This window comes from Emys orbicularis, chromosome 1 (genome assembly GCF_028017835.1).
Source record: "Emys orbicularis isolate rEmyOrb1 chromosome 1, rEmyOrb1.hap1, whole genome shotgun sequence".
NCBI classification, from domain to species: Eukaryota; Metazoa; Chordata; order Testudines; family Emydidae; genus Emys; species Emys orbicularis.
This window is the reverse complement of record NC_088683.1, coordinates 23,219,125-23,236,682: the sequence shown is the minus strand read 5'-3', so window position 1 is coordinate 23,236,682 and position 17,558 is coordinate 23,219,125. Positions and strand designations below refer to the sequence as shown.

General features: G+C 42.2%; 1 protein-coding gene across 4 annotated transcripts in view; it reads right to left on the bottom strand.

Annotated features, from left to right (window-relative positions):
- CACNA2D1 (calcium voltage-gated channel auxiliary subunit alpha2delta 1) overlaps positions 1–5,000 on the bottom strand; it is a 677,013-nt gene extending 672,013 nt beyond the window's left edge. For all 4 annotated transcript variants that reach the window (XM_065420204.1, XM_065420229.1, XM_065420221.1 and 1 more), the window contains exon 1: positions 4,906–5,000. In XM_065420204.1, coding sequence (XP_065276276.1) covers positions 4,906–5,000 — 95 coding nt within the window. The remainder of the gene's footprint in view (positions 1–4,905) is intronic.
- Positions 5,001–17,558: the final 12,558 nt, after the last annotated feature.

Below are 17,558 nucleotides of genomic sequence, written 5' to 3'. Positions count from 1 at the left end.
CCTAAACCACTGATTTATTTCAATGAAAATCTCTTTCTGATCAGTGACTATGCTGCAAGTTTTCAGCTTAGATTTTCATACCTAATAAAATGTAACAGCTGTAGGTTTTAAAACCTTAGAAGAAATAACCATGGGAATGGAGAGGAGAGGGGACATCAAAACACTAACAAGAGGGAAAGAAATAAAACCAAAATACCAAGAAACTCCCATTCACTGATAATAAATATAATAAATGGAATCATGTTCTGCGAATCCAAATAACTTTCATTTATCACCATCATGCACACCGATATACATACACACACAAAAGGAAAACAACACTGGTCACCAAGCTGTTTTGCACTCTGCTTTAAATTTATTTCTACTAGACATACATTCATAAGACTGTGTTTTAAGCACCTGTGGTTTTACACATCTTGTGTAGTGTTTGGCACTCAGACACATGATGCTGAGAACACACCAAGAGGTGATACTTCACTTCTCTGTTTCTAAGTGCATTACATCTTTTGGCTCCCTCTCTCTGTTCCATTTACACGAAGGCTCACGTCAGTGGGGTATTTTTTATAGCAGAGAGTATTTCTGAATATACCAAAACAATGCTATTTTCAAAAGTGCTAGTACTTGATATATTACAACTAGTTTCAAAGCTAAATAGGATATTTTGCTATCAAAGATTTTTTTTTAATAAAAGGATCAAATAATCATTATACTGGAAGTATCAAAATGAAGTATGTACGTTTATCAGCACATTTAAAATACACACTGTGAATGTCTTCTGTCCACCCTTTGTCACTAATCATTTAATACAGAAAGTGATACAGAATATCAAGTCTAGCCTGTATAGTTATTAATGGTAGAATTACACTTGGTAGGACCATGCACAAAAACCAAAAGATAAAGATCCCAGTCCTTTCATGTGTGTCATCCTTACTTCAATGAGTAATCCTAATGACATAAAAGAGAGAAAGGGTGATTCACATGAGTAAGTGTTTGCAGGATTAGACCTTTATTTACTAAATGTTTGCTTGTCTATAAGTATATGCACAATTTCCTTGTTATTCTTGCATATTTTACATATTCTGAATAATATTAATAAATCTTATAACTCATTCCAAGTGACAAAGTCTGTCTCGGTTATGTCATGAACTTATACTTCTTATTTTAAAATCCAAACATTAGGAGAGAGTCATTTTAAAAAAAAGAGAGAACTAAAGACAGAAAATGTTTTAAAGGATTTGATAGAACCAAACTATGAGCCCAATCCTGCAAATACATACACAAAAGCAGTCCTATTGAATTTAATAGGATCCAATCCTAAATTTGTCAAACACTTAACTGTTAAGTTTTAAATTGTGTAACAAAATATCCAAGTTAGTCCTCTCAAAGCATGGAGTACATATTTACATTTTATGTTAATCAGTGTTATAGTAAATATCAGCACTACTGTAATTACTGCTTTTTAGTTGATATCAAAAGTACAACTGTTTTAAAAAAAATCTGAAATTAAAATGGCTTATTTTGTTTCTATTACTGTTATTTTATTCTATAGCAGCAATAGTGTGCTAGGCTGTCCTTATAAATAAAATTAAAAAATACATCTAACATTAAAATATCGTATCTAGATATATATATATAGACATTAAATGTACATATAAGACTAGAAAGAAAGAAATGCATTGTGTACTTTTACCAGCAGTTCAGTTACAAGTATGATAGGTCTGCCATATAACAAAAATATTCTCATACAAGTGCAAAATGTATGCAATGTTGCACATATGACTGAATTACTGGAAGTCAAAACATAAGAGACCACTGTATATTTTAGTGCACTGTATAATTTAGTGCATTGTATAATTCCTTAATATTTTGACACAGTGAAAATGATATATTTAACTAAATGTGCAATATATATTGATCAGTTGTCAAACCTTATATCAAAAGATCAAGTTATATCCATCAATATGCCTGCATATCCCAACACAGAAAATCTTCAATCTGATTAAAATATTCTAACGTTGACTGCTTGCAGCACTATGTGACTATAACATATTTTTTGCTTTTGAATGAACAGCTCAGGTTTCTATTTCATTCAGTATAGATGTTTCTAATAAGCTGACTCCCCCTATTTTGCTGGGTAAACATATCAAAGCCAAAGTAGTGAAATTGATCAAATGCCTGAGATTCTATCTAAGAGACACTAGTGAAAGCTTTTGAGTTTTTCTTTACCAAAAAAGATACATTTTTATATCACTGTATTGATTACATGAGTTTCTTGAGTTGTGCAGGAAAGATACATCTCATAAGAATGACATTAACTGATGCAAAATTCACAGGATAATGGGGTGGGAAACAATTGTTGATAAAATCAACAACTATGTAGCCTTGTATATGCTAATTTTTAATTTACAATACACCCACCCAAGCAATATTCAAATGCCGCCTAACACCAACTTTTCAAATAAATGATAAAAGAGAGGGGTGCATATTAAAAATATTGGGAAAATATTTTTAGATGAATGTGACATATCAGGCATTAAACAGCCTTTGGTTTTCAACTATTAGTATCCCTTTCATTTCTTCCCACCCCCTCAGTCTTTTTTCTATTTGTTACTACTGGTATTTACATCTAAAATGATTTACACTCACAGACATTTTCACTTGTGTCATTTTCACTTTGTTCTTCCTCATTTACACTATACACTGGTGAGCAAAACATCATTAAACTCGCAGTTGTTAAAAGCAGTATCCTAGCATTGTTTTCGGCTTCACCTGTTACATCATTACTCTTTGCAAAACAAGTCCTCCTACCAGCCTGCTGAACTGTCTCCTAAATGAAATGAGACTTATTTGCTCTTTGATTTCATTTAAGAGAGGAAATACATTATTATGAAGGATAGGCAGACACTGTGGATTCTTTCTACAATATTTCAATGGCTTGATTTAAAAAAAACAGACAGTAAGTAGATTGTGGAGAACATATAAATGCTGTTAACCAAGAGAAAAGATATTTTTATTGTGCATTCCTTATCATTAAAGTTCTTTGATTAACTAATACCTTATTCTGCTGATGTTTGCTCTTATCATCATGAATAGTAAGAGTAACTGTGACTGTAAGAAGCAAATATGAACTGAGTGGACTACTAAGATTTTTTTAAAAGTATCTCAAAGTAAAAAGAGACCCATAATTCTACTTGGAAATTATAGTATCTGCTTTCCGTCATGTTGGTTTCCATTTCTTTATCTGTTACAAATTAAATAAATTTAAGGAGAAGATCAATTGTGAATAATTGTATATAACATGATGTATCAATTCACTAAGAGATAGTCTTTTGATCTAGGATGGTGAAGTCTAAGAGTAACAAGGATTTAAAAGACGGGTATCCTAGCATTTTTTAGTTAACTCTTCTTGTTTTACACAGCACATCTTTGTAACTCTTTCAGTCCAAGAAAATAAAAGTAAATGAAAATGAAAAGGCAAGGCTTCATTTATGCAATCTAAAAGATATTAAGTGGTTACGCAGTTATCTTTCTTAATCCCTTTCTTTCTTGTACCAGTGTGTGCATCCTTTTAGTCTTGCTCCAATACATAATAGAACCAACACAGAGAACTGAAACCAGTTCTAACACACCAGCAGCACTAATTGGAGAAAAAGCACTACTGGTAATCACAGAAATCTCCTGTACAGAATGAGCCAGGACAGTAAATTCTGCCCAGCATCAAACAACACAGAAGACTACCCTTAGCTTTGTTTTTCTTATGTAAAATGCATTAAAGTGAGCCATCCACATAAAGTTATCTAATGACAGGTTTTAACCCAGGAACTAAAGTAAGTGCTTCTAAAAAGAAAATGTGGTCATTAGTCCACATTGTTTCTTATCCTATAAGTGTCTGACTGAAACTAAAATATAACATATTGGGCTATTCCCCCCCCCCCTTCTTGTTTTGCATGCTTTTCATTATGTGATCCTAGCTTTGTTCAGGGATACACTTTCATGTTAATAACTGCGCAACACTTTAAAATTTTCTATTACATCCATGCAAAACAGCAACATAAAACAGCTATTACTAAGAATATTTCTCTTGAAGGTGCAAAGGTGAATCCCCTTAAGTAATTATTGTGATGGCTAATGTTTGAGAGTCTGCATGAAAACACGGCTACTTTACTTATGTTGCTTTAAACATGCAAAAAAGTCTGCTTTTGCACATGCATGCGCACACACAAAACCACACGAACAAAACAAACCCTGGAACTGTCAAAATATTAATGTTGTGAACTGGAGGAAATCCAAGTAGAAATGAGCGCATACATACATTTAAAAACTTCATCCAAAAATTACAACAACAACTGTCTTGGAAACATGCATGGAAAAGGCAAGGACATGTATTTCATGCATCTTTTATTTAAAAAAGAAAAAAAGAAATTGCTACAGTATTTTTAAAAATAGAAAGTGTTAAAATTCCAGTCACACAGAAATAACCTTTGAAGCTGGTGGGGGCGGGGAGAGGGGAATGTGTGCAACTAGAAACTTTCCTCTTAGCACAGCTAAACTGCTGGGGGTATATTTAGAGACTGGGATCTGCTCTGGAGTGTTGCTCTCATGTAAATCCCTTGACTCAAAAGTATAGTACTTGGCTTTCCCTGGTCTTGCTCTCGCTCTTCTCAGTGACCATATATTGGAGAGCCTGGATCGCTAAAACAAAAGCAGCCCAAATACTGCAGTGTACCCCAGTTACCACTTTATGATCAGGGCTCCCCCACTCCCCAGGAAGGAGAACTCTCCTGCAAATTACAATCGCCACCCTCTCCCAAACACACACCCACTTTCCCAGTGAAACGCTTTCCTTCCCCACCACCCAATTTAAAACCAAAAACCAGTCCAGATCCAAACTCAGGTGGGACTTACGTTGTGGCAGAAGGGAAGGGTCCTTCGGAGGACAGGTTCATCACCAGGGACTGGAAAAGTGTCAGACTAAAGACTAGCAGCCAGCCAGCAGCCATCTTCCTGATCGAAGATCGATCCCCCAGTCACGGAGACGGAACAAATAATAAAATTAAATGAGTAGGGGATTGTTTTGCTTTTTAAAGTGCCCCCCTTCTCCGAGGAGCCGCCCAGCGATGGGCACAGCAGCAGGGAGCGGAGCTGGGGGTGGGGAGGAGATCGATTGAGATCTGTGGGTGGAGCGGGGGATCCAGGGAGATACTCTGACTCGCCGCTACTCCAGCGGCAGCTCCGGCTCCATCCGATCCGCCGCCATCAGGGCTACTTTTGGAACAGATCTCTGCTCGCTCTGGCGTGCCCGGCTCGCTCCTTCCCTGATTTATTCCCGATTGCGGAGGAGGGGAGGGGAGGGGAGAGGCAGAGGAGGCGGCGGCGGGCGTGGGGGTGTTGGAGGGGGTGAGTTGTGGGAAGCAGCAGAGGCTGGGAGATTTCTCCTTTGCTTCCCTGCTACGAGCAAGAAGAAAAGGGAGCTGGGGAAAGTCACAGCGGGGGAGGGTGTTAGATGAGCCTCGGCGAGCCGCTTTCCATACAAGGAATAGGAGGAACTCCCAAAGTCAGCATCTGATCTCCCGAGCTTGGGGGCGGGGGGTAGAGGGGAGATGGTGCCCGCAGCCAGCCACATGCTAGAAAGCCCTGCACAAGGCAGCCTCGCAGGCCAGGCTCCGAACCGGCCCGGATTGGCTCCGCAACGCACTTTGTGTTTTGTTGTATGGACTGGCCCTGTGCTGGAGCTGAGGCAGCCTGGGAACTGGAGCGCAGAATCAAGCGAGACTCCGGCTCGCCGCCTGGTTCGAAAGCCTCTCCGGGCTTGTCGCTAGCGGCCCCCTGGGCATGTACGGCTGGGTCTCTGCACCTCCCGGGCGGCCCCCTGGGCATGAGCGGCTGGGTCTCTGCACCTCCCGGGCGGCCCCCTGGGCATGAGCGGCTGGGTCTCTGCACCTCCCGGGCGGCCCCCTGGATCTGATTCTCCCAGGCAGCCCTTGTGAAGGTGTTTTTCCCCCCTCAAGCTTGCCTTCAGAGACCCATGCAAGTTAGGCTAGTACTAGGCAAGCCGCCCCCTTACTTAACAGCTTCCATTTAGGCTCCCCGTGGAAGTTGGCCTGGTTTTTAAAAGTGCTCTGCTCAGCATTCACCAGCTCCCCTGGGGGGCTCTTTGAAAACCGGTTTCCAATTATGGGTGCTAAGCGCGGCACTTTTGACAACCTGGCCCCTTCCACCTATTTCCTTCCCAGGACAAGACCAGATTTTATCAGTGTGTTCGCCACATTTTAAGCATGCAGTGTTGTAAGCTTGTGGGTCCCGGGATATTAGAGACACAAGGTGAGCGAGGTAATATATTTTATTGGACCAACTTCTGTTAGTGAGAGAGCCAAGCTTGCCAGCTACACAGAACCCAGACCTGAAGAAGAGCTCAATGTAAGCTCAAAAGCTTGTCTCTCTTACCAGCAGAAGTTGATCCAATAAAAGATAATACCCCATCCACCTTGCCTCACCACATTTTAACTCAGAGATCATCTTAGGGCCCAGGGTGTAGGCAACTGGGAGCTAGGAAGGGGCTTTATCCCTACTAAAAAATTAGGGATTTAGTTATTAAATGAAGAAAACACAGTTTGGAATAGAAGCTTGTTTATTCCACTGTATTACAAGCAGACAAATTTAGTCATAATAAAATATTACTCATTAAAGTGAGATTCAACAGTTATTTCTCTACCCCCCATTCAAAAAAGTTGTCTATGCCCCTGTAGTAGCCACCACCTCTTCCACTCACAATCATGCAGACCAGCCCCTCCCACAGTCCCCACTACCCCATTCATCATCAATCACATCCCCATGGAAACTACAATTGGTTTACAAGGTAAAGGAAGAGTGGGGAAATATTTAATGGATATTTAATAGAGCAGGTAGAAGAACAATGAGAATTATTTTTAATTTCATCAAATTAAAAAAAAAACAATCCAACACATAGACCTGAGGAGGCAGAGCTAGCAACATCTATCTTCAGTATTTATATGGCTCCCATTACCTGAGCAACTTAGAATCTATTTATCTCACTATACCCCTATGAAGTTGGGCAGTACTGTTATCTCCATTTTACAGCTGGGAAACTGAGGCACAGAGAGACTAAGCAGCATACCCAAGATCACACAGGAAGTCTGTGGCAAATCACAGAATTAAACCCAGCTGTCCCAGATCACAGCCCTGTGCCCTAACCACCAGACCATCCTTCTACTCATGCAATCAGCCTGCTCTCTACACGACTCGCAGCAAATACTCCACAGACCACACTTTGAGAATCTCTGCTGTACAGTGCATTTGTAGTGCTATTTACCTTGTCTATATGTATCATGCATCCGTATGGTACCTGAGAGTTTTATCCAGTCTCATTTTAATTATTCTAATCTAATGGAGCTTAGTTCCACCTATTCCTTGCTTCTGTTGAACATAGTCACTATTAACTCATTGGATTTGCTAAACTGGCACATCCCCACCTCTGAGACTTCCCTCCTGTCTAGCCAGGACTCCATTCCATTTAGCATTATGGGAAGAGCAGGGTGGTCATAACCCCTTGGTCACAAAGAAAGACTGTTTCAGAGCCACCTTAGCATTGACGTAAAACTCTCAGCCATCTTCAGTTTTGTTGAGTGTCATGATATTTGGTGTTTTTCTCAAGAACCCAACTCCTGGAATCATGTGACTATGTGAGCATCTCACCTTCCACTTGAGAAAAGCTTGAAAATGTGACCCCCAGCAGGCACAAACACTAGAAGAAGAAAAAAAACCCATCAAAATTACATTTATAATAAGGTGATTTTTAAGCCAATCTCCTGATTTTTGGTGCCCTGACTCATAATTTTTGAACACTTGGGGTTAGCAATGCTGACGTGAGAGAGACAAATGAGCAACTAAGGCAAAAGGAGGAATGATAGCGCAAACAAACCCAGAAGCATAAAGTGACATGGGATTAATTTCTTCCACATTAACATCATATTCTTAAGCTTTCTAATGCTGCATTTGTCCTCTGTGCAGCAACTGTAAAAATTATTAATTATAGTAATGGTAATACAAATAGCTTCCAGGATCAGACCCTGACCCCACTATAATAGTGTAATTTGTTCTGTGCTTGTACAGGGCCCAGCACACTGGTCCATGACCAGAGCTCCTAGGTGCTATTGCAATATAAATAAATAATAATCAAAGTAGTAAACAACTGGAAAGAATACAAGTAGAATTATTATTGCTCTCTCTAATACAGTAATACCCCAAAGGCTCCAATCAGCATCCAGATCCATTCTAAGCCCTGTACAAACACCTAGCAAGACACTCACTCTGAAGAGATTACAAGCTAAGGCCCCCTTCTGCAATGAATTCCATACAGGCGGAAAGGTCTGCATAAAGCTCATTGCAGGATAGAGGCCAAAGATAGACTAAGGCCCCGATCCTATATCTGACTGCACATAAGGGTCAGGACATAAGAGTTGTTGAAATGGACACAACACAGAAGCATGGCAGTCAGGGTGATGACCGGAATATGCCCTATTAGCTCCCTGATTATACACATATATCAAATTGGGGTGGGGGAAGGTATTTCTTTCCTTTTATTTATAGAAGATTCTTTTATTTTCTTTTTGGCTTGCCAAGGTATGGGAAGAGATGGGAATGGCAGGGATGGGATGAGTTAGCAGGGGTGAATAGAAAAGAAGGGAGGTGAAGGGAAGAGAAGCATGGTGTCCATCGCCATCCGGTAGCAGAGGGAGGCTTTGGAATCCCTGCACAGTCAGGAGCTGAACAGATGCCATTAGGCTGAAATGGAGGCACATAGCGATTTAGTATTTACCTCACTGTTTCAATGGAAGAGGGAAGAGAGGGGGGTGCCACTTCTGGATCAGAAAGTGGGTGCTGCTCCCAGACTGTATGGGTCCCTCCAAGAGATGCAGGAGTCTATATGGAGAAGCAGCGCATCTGTGTCAGCTCTGGGGGTCTCTGCTCCCCCACTCCTGCTCCCGGGAACTTTGGCTCCATTAACACTCTGAGGCTGGATATTTTGTCATGCTCCTCCATGTTAGAGAAAACAAGTAGGCAGCAGCTGGGGGCAGCTCCGGAAGAGTAGAATTACGCAAGTGAACTCTTAGCTGTGTTGATCAGTGGAACCAAGGCTGTGCCTATTTTCCACTCTCCTGCTCCAGCAGGAGTAAACATGAATGTAGCACCATCTTACTTCTCTGCCCCCAGACCTAAAGCCTGGCTAGTCCATGCAGGGGTCCAGGCATGGGGCTAATGGTTTAAATCACAATCTAGCTTCAAAGCTGATTAAGTCTGAGGCCTCCCAACTTTGGCTGTGTCACTATAAGGGCAGGTTTCTATTATAACCGGATTATAAATATGTACTCTGTGGTGAAATTCATTGAAGGTTAGAACTAGGCAGAGCTGTGTAGGGTGCTCCCAAAACAGGAACAGCTTGGTGGGCTTGAGGTTTCATTACAAACTTGAACCCCATAATTGCAACAAGCTCCATACAGGCAGACCTCTCTGCCTGGGCATAGCCCCATTGGGGGTGTGTGTGCAGGGGTCCACCCACATGGAGCTCACCATAAGGATCAGAGCCATGGCATTCCACCCAGATTCAGCCTGAAAACCTTGCAACATTTACAACCATACTTGGCACTGAGCCCAGTGTTGGAGAAACCTGAAGTTGAGTCATGGTTTTGCTTCAAAACCAAGTGAAGCTTGGTGGTATATTTTGAATTATTGTATTTTTTCTGAATCTGAAAATCAGGAGGCAAGATCCACCCTGACTCAGAGTGAATGATGCGTTTGCACAAACTCCAGGAGTGACTGATATTTAAAACCTTCCAACTATTTATTTCACTTGTTTTATTAAATAAATAACTGTTTGTGCTACAAATTATGGGGATGCAAAATACTTACCAATTTAGGACTTGATCTTGAAACACTTATGCACATGAGTAATTCTGCTCAGGCGAGTTCCCACTGAGTTTGATGGGAAGGCTTGGGGGGACTTAAGCAGGAGCGCCACCAGCTTTTTTGCCGCCCTAGGCGGCGGAAGGTCCCGTCCCCGAAATGCTGCCCCCGACAGAGACGGTGGAAGATCTGGCCGCCGCGGTCGCCACCCCCCAAATGATAGCTCCCTAGGCGACCGCCTAGGTCGCCTAATGGGTTGCGCCAGCCCTGGACTTAAGTTGCTTGCACACATAAGTTTTTGCAGGATTGAAGTCTTAGATATTTCTTCATGCTCTTGCAGTCTAAAAACAAGCTTTTGTTTTTAGCATGAACTTTTCAAAAGTCAGATGCTTTCTGTATGCATTCCTGTGTCAAGTCATGTTTTATTGTTTCAAAGATCCTAAAAAAATCTTACTTTATGTAAGTCTTCACACCACAAGCCAGACAAATTGGAGAAAGCATAACCAAGGATCATATTAAAAACAATAATTGACCTGTGTCAGTTGACCCATTTAAATCTTTTGTTTGGGTTTTGGGGGGTTGAGCTAGTAGCAGTAGCTGGGAATGGGGTAGGAGGGTCAACAAGGAGGGAGGACTGAATTGGAGAATTTATAGCAAGGAGATGGGATTCTGAACTGGGAGCTGTTGTACTGTAGAGTGGTCACTGAGCAGGAGGGAAATGAGGTGGAAGTATTTATGTATTACAGAAAGTGGAACTCAAACTGAGGTGGAGATAGGTTGAGATGAGAGCACTTTGACACAGTGAAGGTCTTGATAAGTGAGCTTGATAAATTTATGGAGGGGATGGTGTAATGGGACTGCCTACAATGGCCTGTGGCCCATCGGTGACTTTTAGTAGCAAAAACACCAAACGGCCTTGAAAAGGACACTAGATGGAGAGGGCTCTGAATTACTACAGAGAATTCTTTCCAAGGTATCTGCCTGGTGGGTCTTGCCCACATGCTCAGGGTCTAACTGATCACTATATTTGGGGTTGGGAAGGATTTTTCCCTCCAGTCAGATTGGCAGAGAGCTTGTGGGTTTTTCGCCCTCCTCTGCTGCACGGGGTGAAGGTAACTTGCAGGTTTAAACTAGTGTAAATGGTGGATTCTCTGTAACTGGAAGTCTTAACCATGATTTGAGGACTTCAGTAACTCAGCCAGAGGTTAGGGGTCTATTCCAGGAATGTGTAGGTGAGGCTCTGTGGCCTGCAATATGCAGGAGGCCAGACTAGATGATCACGAGGGTTCTTCTGACCTTAAAGTCTATAAGTTCTAGAAGACAAGAGGATTGGGCCAGGGGAGTTATATGTGTACACGCAGGAGAAATCTAAAGAACTGAGAAAGATAGGGACCAAGGAGAAGGGTAATGAATATTAAGGCACTCTGATCTATCAGTATACTCACTATAATGCATATGGTAGGGAGGGGAGATTAGCTACTCCTGATTTACACCAGTGGAAGCAAGAGGAGAATCAGGCCCTATATATATTTTAGGCAATGCACCATATTCTGTCTATCTTATCTATCCTTGATAATTACATGGCCTCCATTACCATATTATTTGAGTGCCTCACAATCTTTAATGTATACCTCTACCCTGATATAACGCTGTCCTCGGGATCCAAAAAATCTTACCGCGTTATAGGTGAAACCACGTTATATCGAACTTGCTTTGATCCGCCGGAGTGCACAGCCCCGCCCCACCGGAGCGCAGCTTTACCGCGTTATATCCGAATTCGTGTTATATCGGGTCATGTTATATTGGGGTAGAGATGTATATATTCTTGCACTACCCACAGATTACCACCATTACAGATGGGGAACAGAGACACAGGAGGGGCCCAAGGTCATTCAGGAAATCTGTGGCAGAAAACGGATTTACAGAAATTCTACTCTTAGTTACACTTGTGTAAGGGAGTTGGTGAGTTTACACCTGTGTAAATGGGAGCATAGTTTGGCCCGATGGGATCTTAGTTCATTTAAGTCAACAGAAGTTTTGTCATTGACTTTTGTGAGAGCAGGATCAGGTCTAATACATGCTAACTTCATAACCCCAATTAGAGATGGGAAGGTGGACCATTGCATTTTATTACTACTATTATTATTACTGCCTTCATACACTTTCCAGATGCATACATCAGGAGTAACTCCCCTGAAGTCAAGGGAGTCACATGGGTGTCAAGCCTGTGGGAGTGGAGAATCAGGGCCTTAGAATGCTTTTTAAGCAGAGAAATCCTAGTTTAGGACTTAAGACAGAGAACACAACATCAAGAGAGAAGTCAGAGTACTGGACTGAAGCATAATTTTAAATAATATGTAGAGCAGCTTTGGTTTTAAAGTCAAGAGCAATCCCATGTAAGTACATAGAATATAGTGCAGCCCCTTGATACATCTTATTAATGTCAGATGTATGCTCAAAATGGCAGAGCCACCTTTACTCATGCTCTATGGCCATTTCTTTTTGAAAGGAAGTAATAAGATTCGGGGTAGTCTTGCTCCTTGTTTCCAGTGTAAGATATAGTAAAACATACTTTGACACCGAACGGCTGTTTTGTTTGCAAATAATTATGAATAGAGATGGTTTCTTAGAGCTGGACTGTCTGCAAAAAGAGTGGACTGTACGCTCCACTCTGGAGAAATGTGCCATCCCTGGCTCTTCCACACTGCTGCAACGGGCTCTCTCAAACTGCAGGTTTTGAGAGAGTATCCTAGGTCAATAGACATGGGGCCAGAGCCTCAGCTGGTGTAGATTGGAGAAGCTCCATAGCTTATTTTTGAAAAAGTCTGGCAGCTATTTTCTGGAATATGCAGACAAAACACGTAGAGCAACAGCAAGTCATCAGGGATAAAGTACCAGCACATTTCTCAATTCTGCCTTGCCCTGTAGGAGTGCTTAGGTGGTAGGGTACAAAGATCCTTCCATCTGTTTCCATTAAGCCTCTGTGCAGGGACCAGAACTGTGCCTAGTCTTTGTGCTCCTACAGCCTAATACAAAGCCCATTGAAATTAATGGGTGAATCCCATTGTGTTCATTGGGCTTTGGAGCAGGCTCCTGGTGCATAAGGACTTCAGAAGACTGGCAGTGACAGCTGTACTAGACGCCCACTTCATTCACACTTGCACTCACAACCATATACACAATGACACAAAAACAGGGGAAGTTGCAGAGCTAGGCCTGAGCCATGACCCTGCTGCCCTCCACCATCACACCTGGGCCACCGAGTGGAGAGTGCAACACTCGGTAAAAGCTATTGCATGCATTTTCCCAGTACTCCCAGAGGGTCTGTGCCTAGATCATGCACAATGCCAGTCAGAAGCTGGCAATGCACAGGTGTTCTCAAGCCCACCATCCCCACCCAACCCAACCCAAATTAAATCCACAGCCTTGCCCTTATGTTTTATGGGTGGGATTTTGAAAAGGAGCACAAAGTCACTTAAGTGCTTATGAAACTCCTAGACAAAGTTCATTTAATCAGAAAACTAACTATTATTATTAATTGGTTAAAAAAAAAGAAAAGAAAAGAAAAGAAAAGAAAACCTCTTCACTCAAAGAAGCTCCTAGCAGATGCAGTGATCTGCAGAGCCAAAATACTGCAAATTTATCCCAGAAAAGGAGAGACCTGGATGCAGCTCTTCCCACTGTACTGTGATTCACTGTGCAGCCCTTTAAAAAAGCAGCTTATGGATACCGCTCTGCATTTGGAGACTCTCTGAGAATGCATCAGCTAAGACATGTTTGATCCCACTGTTGTGGGTTAGGAGAAATGGTGGAGAATTTTGAAATAGTTTCTGCGGTTTTGCACAATTTCTATAGAACCCACATAAAATACAGAGAAATTGGGATCATTTGGGACATTTGGCAAGCCAAAGAAAAAGATGAGTTTAATATAGCAAAATACAAAAAGGACAGTGCAATGGTTAAGGTGCTACCCCTAGGACCCAGGGTTCAGTTCACTGCTCTATGGTAGACTCCCTGTATGAGCTTGGGCAAATCAGTGTCTTTCTGAGCCTTACCTCTGCATCTGTAAAATGCATGTCAGAGCATTTCCCTATCTCACAGGGGTGTTGTGAGGACAAGTACATTGATAGTACAGTAATACGGGACATTTAAGTACCTGAGATAAAAGATAACATTCCTGAGAAAAAACCAAGCCCCGTCTACATGTCAAGTAGGGATCTATTATTTAGAAAGCTCTTATGATGAGATAAATCAACATCATCATTCCCAAAATCTAACATGGTGTAGTGCCTAGAAGTCTTTACCAGGTCAGGGCTCCATTCCATTAGGCACATCAGAGAAAGACAGAAAAGGAGTACACAGTACAATGCCATTGTGAAGAAGGCCAATACTATTTTAAAATGAGAATGCAGCATGCGATATAGAAGGGTCTCTTTAAGGGGTGGAATAAATTCCAGGTGAGATGGACTACCAGGACTACCAAACCGTCCAAGGTGCATGATAACATCATGTTACACATTTTATGTCCTAGACATCATTTCCACTTACAAAGTGTGTGTATGTGTTATGACACTGGGAAGCTCGTGCCTAGGCCCTTAGGCCTCACTGGCCACTGACAAACACATAGCTGGAAACCAGTCTGGCTCACCTGTGGGTTAGTATTAATAAAATGGGTATTAGATTTATTAAAATGTATTTAGAGTTTTGACTCTATGAAATGCTTGTGAGTTGTTTCATGCATGAATCTCACTTACAATATCTATATCCCATGTTATAAGGTAATATTTAAGGGTTTGCCCTATAACTATAAACATTAGGAGAAAACAGCTTCCTGCAGCTTCCATTGGCCGGGAATGGCAAACCACGGCCACTAGGAGCTACGGGGGGCCGTGCCTGCGGATGGTCAACATAAACAAATTGTCTCACGGCCTGCCACCGGATTACCCTGATGGGCTATGTGCCGAAGGTTGCCAACCCCTGATCTAGTCTGACCATCTGAATATCACAGCTCATAGAACTTCCCCAAAATAATTCCTAGAGCTTATTTTTGAGAAAAACATCCGATCTTGATTTAAAAATGGTCAGTGCTGGAGAATCCACCATGCCATTTGTAAATTGTGCCAATGGTTAATTACCCTATTCAAAATTTTATGTCTTATTTCCAGATCAGGCCTTTACTCTCCCCACCACTGGACTGCTGAACAAATTGAAAATTTGATGTGCTTAGCCTCTCAAGCCTCATATTATGGAAATGCATAAGGAAGATATTGCATGCCAGGAGTAATATGGTATTTTTGTCATCAGTGCATCATTTGATGAGGAACTTGGCTGTAGTTTTTAATATATAATATTGCACCAGACAGCCTCTTGCTGTAATTAATAGGAGTCTTTAGGACAGCTCTGCCAGGGTTGGTCACCTTGCCAGAGTGGAAGTTCAGGGTGCTCAGCACCTCGGGATCAGGGTCCTGTAAGAATAATGGAGAACTCCGGCTGCTGTTGCTGTATCACATCACACAAAGTAAGAGCGAGACTGGTCCATGGATGAGCCTCATACAAGTTTTAAAATCATTTACATTAATTTTTAATGGCCTGATGCACCACTGCTTTTCCTGTAGCCTTATGCAAGTGGCAGTCAGTTGAAATCAATGGTGTTACACCGGCATAACATAAGAGTAACATAGCGGTGAATCTGGCCTAAAATGAGCTCTAAAATAATTCTGAAGCTGTGACAAGTTAAGAATAGAAGGATCCTGATTCTCTTCTCTTTTACTCTGGTTTTGTGCCATTGTAACTCCTTTGGCAACAGCTTAAAAGAGTAAAGAACTGGGCCCAAGAAATTCAGGGTTAAGAACTCAGAGCCTGAGCCTGCATTCATACTGATTATTGACATACTGAAGTCAGTGAGAAGAAATGCTGGATCACTTCACTAGTAGCTTTCTTTGGGCCTGATTCAAAGATCACTGAAATCAGTGAAAGACTCCTAGTGAGTTCAATGAGCATTGAGAAGGTTAATCCCCATCATTGTCGGGAGGTGCTGCAGTACTTCTACTTCTCAAGAATGGGAATGATATATGTGAGCTACAGTCAATGAAGCATGAGGTGGACCCCACCCCTGGCCCCAGACCTGCCCCCAGCTGCGGGCCCAGCCTCAGCCCCCTTGCCCCGTTCCCCCCACCCCCGGGAGCCATGGCCCCACTCCCAGCTCCAGCTCCAAGGGAGCGGGGAAGCACAGACAGGGTTAAGGAGGGGTGCAACCCTCAAAAGTTTGGAACAAAAGTGGTGGCTTACGGCCATAGAGTTCAAGGCTGAACGCTGATATTGCTCAGCTGCTTCTTTTCCGCTTTCTTCCTCCTTCTTCACTCCACCTCACCCCTTGCCTTTGATCCTGTTTTCAGGACATTGAAGTATGTTAATGAGCATTCACCAAAGGGGAAAAGGTGATGTGGAAGAGAGAGATGAAAACAAGTGGATGGAGAGTGGGATGGTCGAGAGGATGAATAGAAGTGAGACAAGAAGAAAAGTAAGAGTTATAGGGGAAGCAAGAATGTAGGAAGAAAAAGAGAGTGAAGAATCATGGGAGAAGGAAAGAGAAAATGAGAAGGAAGGGAAAGAAAGAACTGGATGAAGACAATGAAGGCAGGAAAATTAGAAAGCAGAGTAGAGAAGAAAAGGAGTAATGTGAGAGAGGCCTGATGCACCACTGCTTTTCCTGTAGCCTTATGCAAGTGGCAGTCAGTTGAAATCAATGGTGTTACAGCGGAAGAGTAAGAGAAGGAGTAAAGTGAAGGAGAAGAGGGGGAAGTGAGAACAAAGGGGGGAAGGTATAAACAGGAGAGGAAGAAGAAGAAAGAAGAGTGACTAGGAAGATGAGGAGGGGAATAAAGGGAGGAAATGGTGGAAGTAAATAGAAGTTCAGAGTAGATAGCAAAGGGGAGGGAGAGGAAGGTGGAGATGGGTGCGTGCCTGGTCTACACATGCTAGCACTGCTTTAACTAAAAAGTGTTTTTTAAACTGGTGTTAAGTTTGTGCATATGTAACCTACATGGTTTATACTACAACATTTATTTATTTTTAGTCCAAAGAAAGGGGGAGAAGCAATGGGGAAGAGAGAAGGATCATAGTTGAAATATTGTGTCTCTGCAAAGATGAAGAGAGAGTAGGGCTGGCCAACTCAGCGAGAACAGTCCTGGAACATCCAGAACTCGGGTCTGGTTGTTACTACCATGCTAAGTAGCATTTCCAAATGTGTGTAAGAAGCCTTCATTGTGAGCAAGGAATGTTGCAGGTCCCACACATTCACCATTTGAGAACTGAGCCAAACAAACAGCTTGTGGGCAGGGGGAGAATGGTTATAAACGTAGGAGCTAAAGACAACCCTGCAGATGCAGCAGCTGATGGATCAGGACTAAGATGTGTCTGCTGTGTGGGACCCATCTACCGCTTTGGATACAGGCTCCAGATTTCCATTTCATCAGCAAAATGAAGACTAGTCACCTACTATCCCAAGGGCTGGAATGCTTAACTGTGGAGATCCCCAAACTCTTTGTGTGCTGACAGGATTCTGAAGCGTTTGAAAGGACTGAGATGCTGCCATTCTTCTCAAACTCTGAAGAGTTCAGCTGATACACTCTACACAT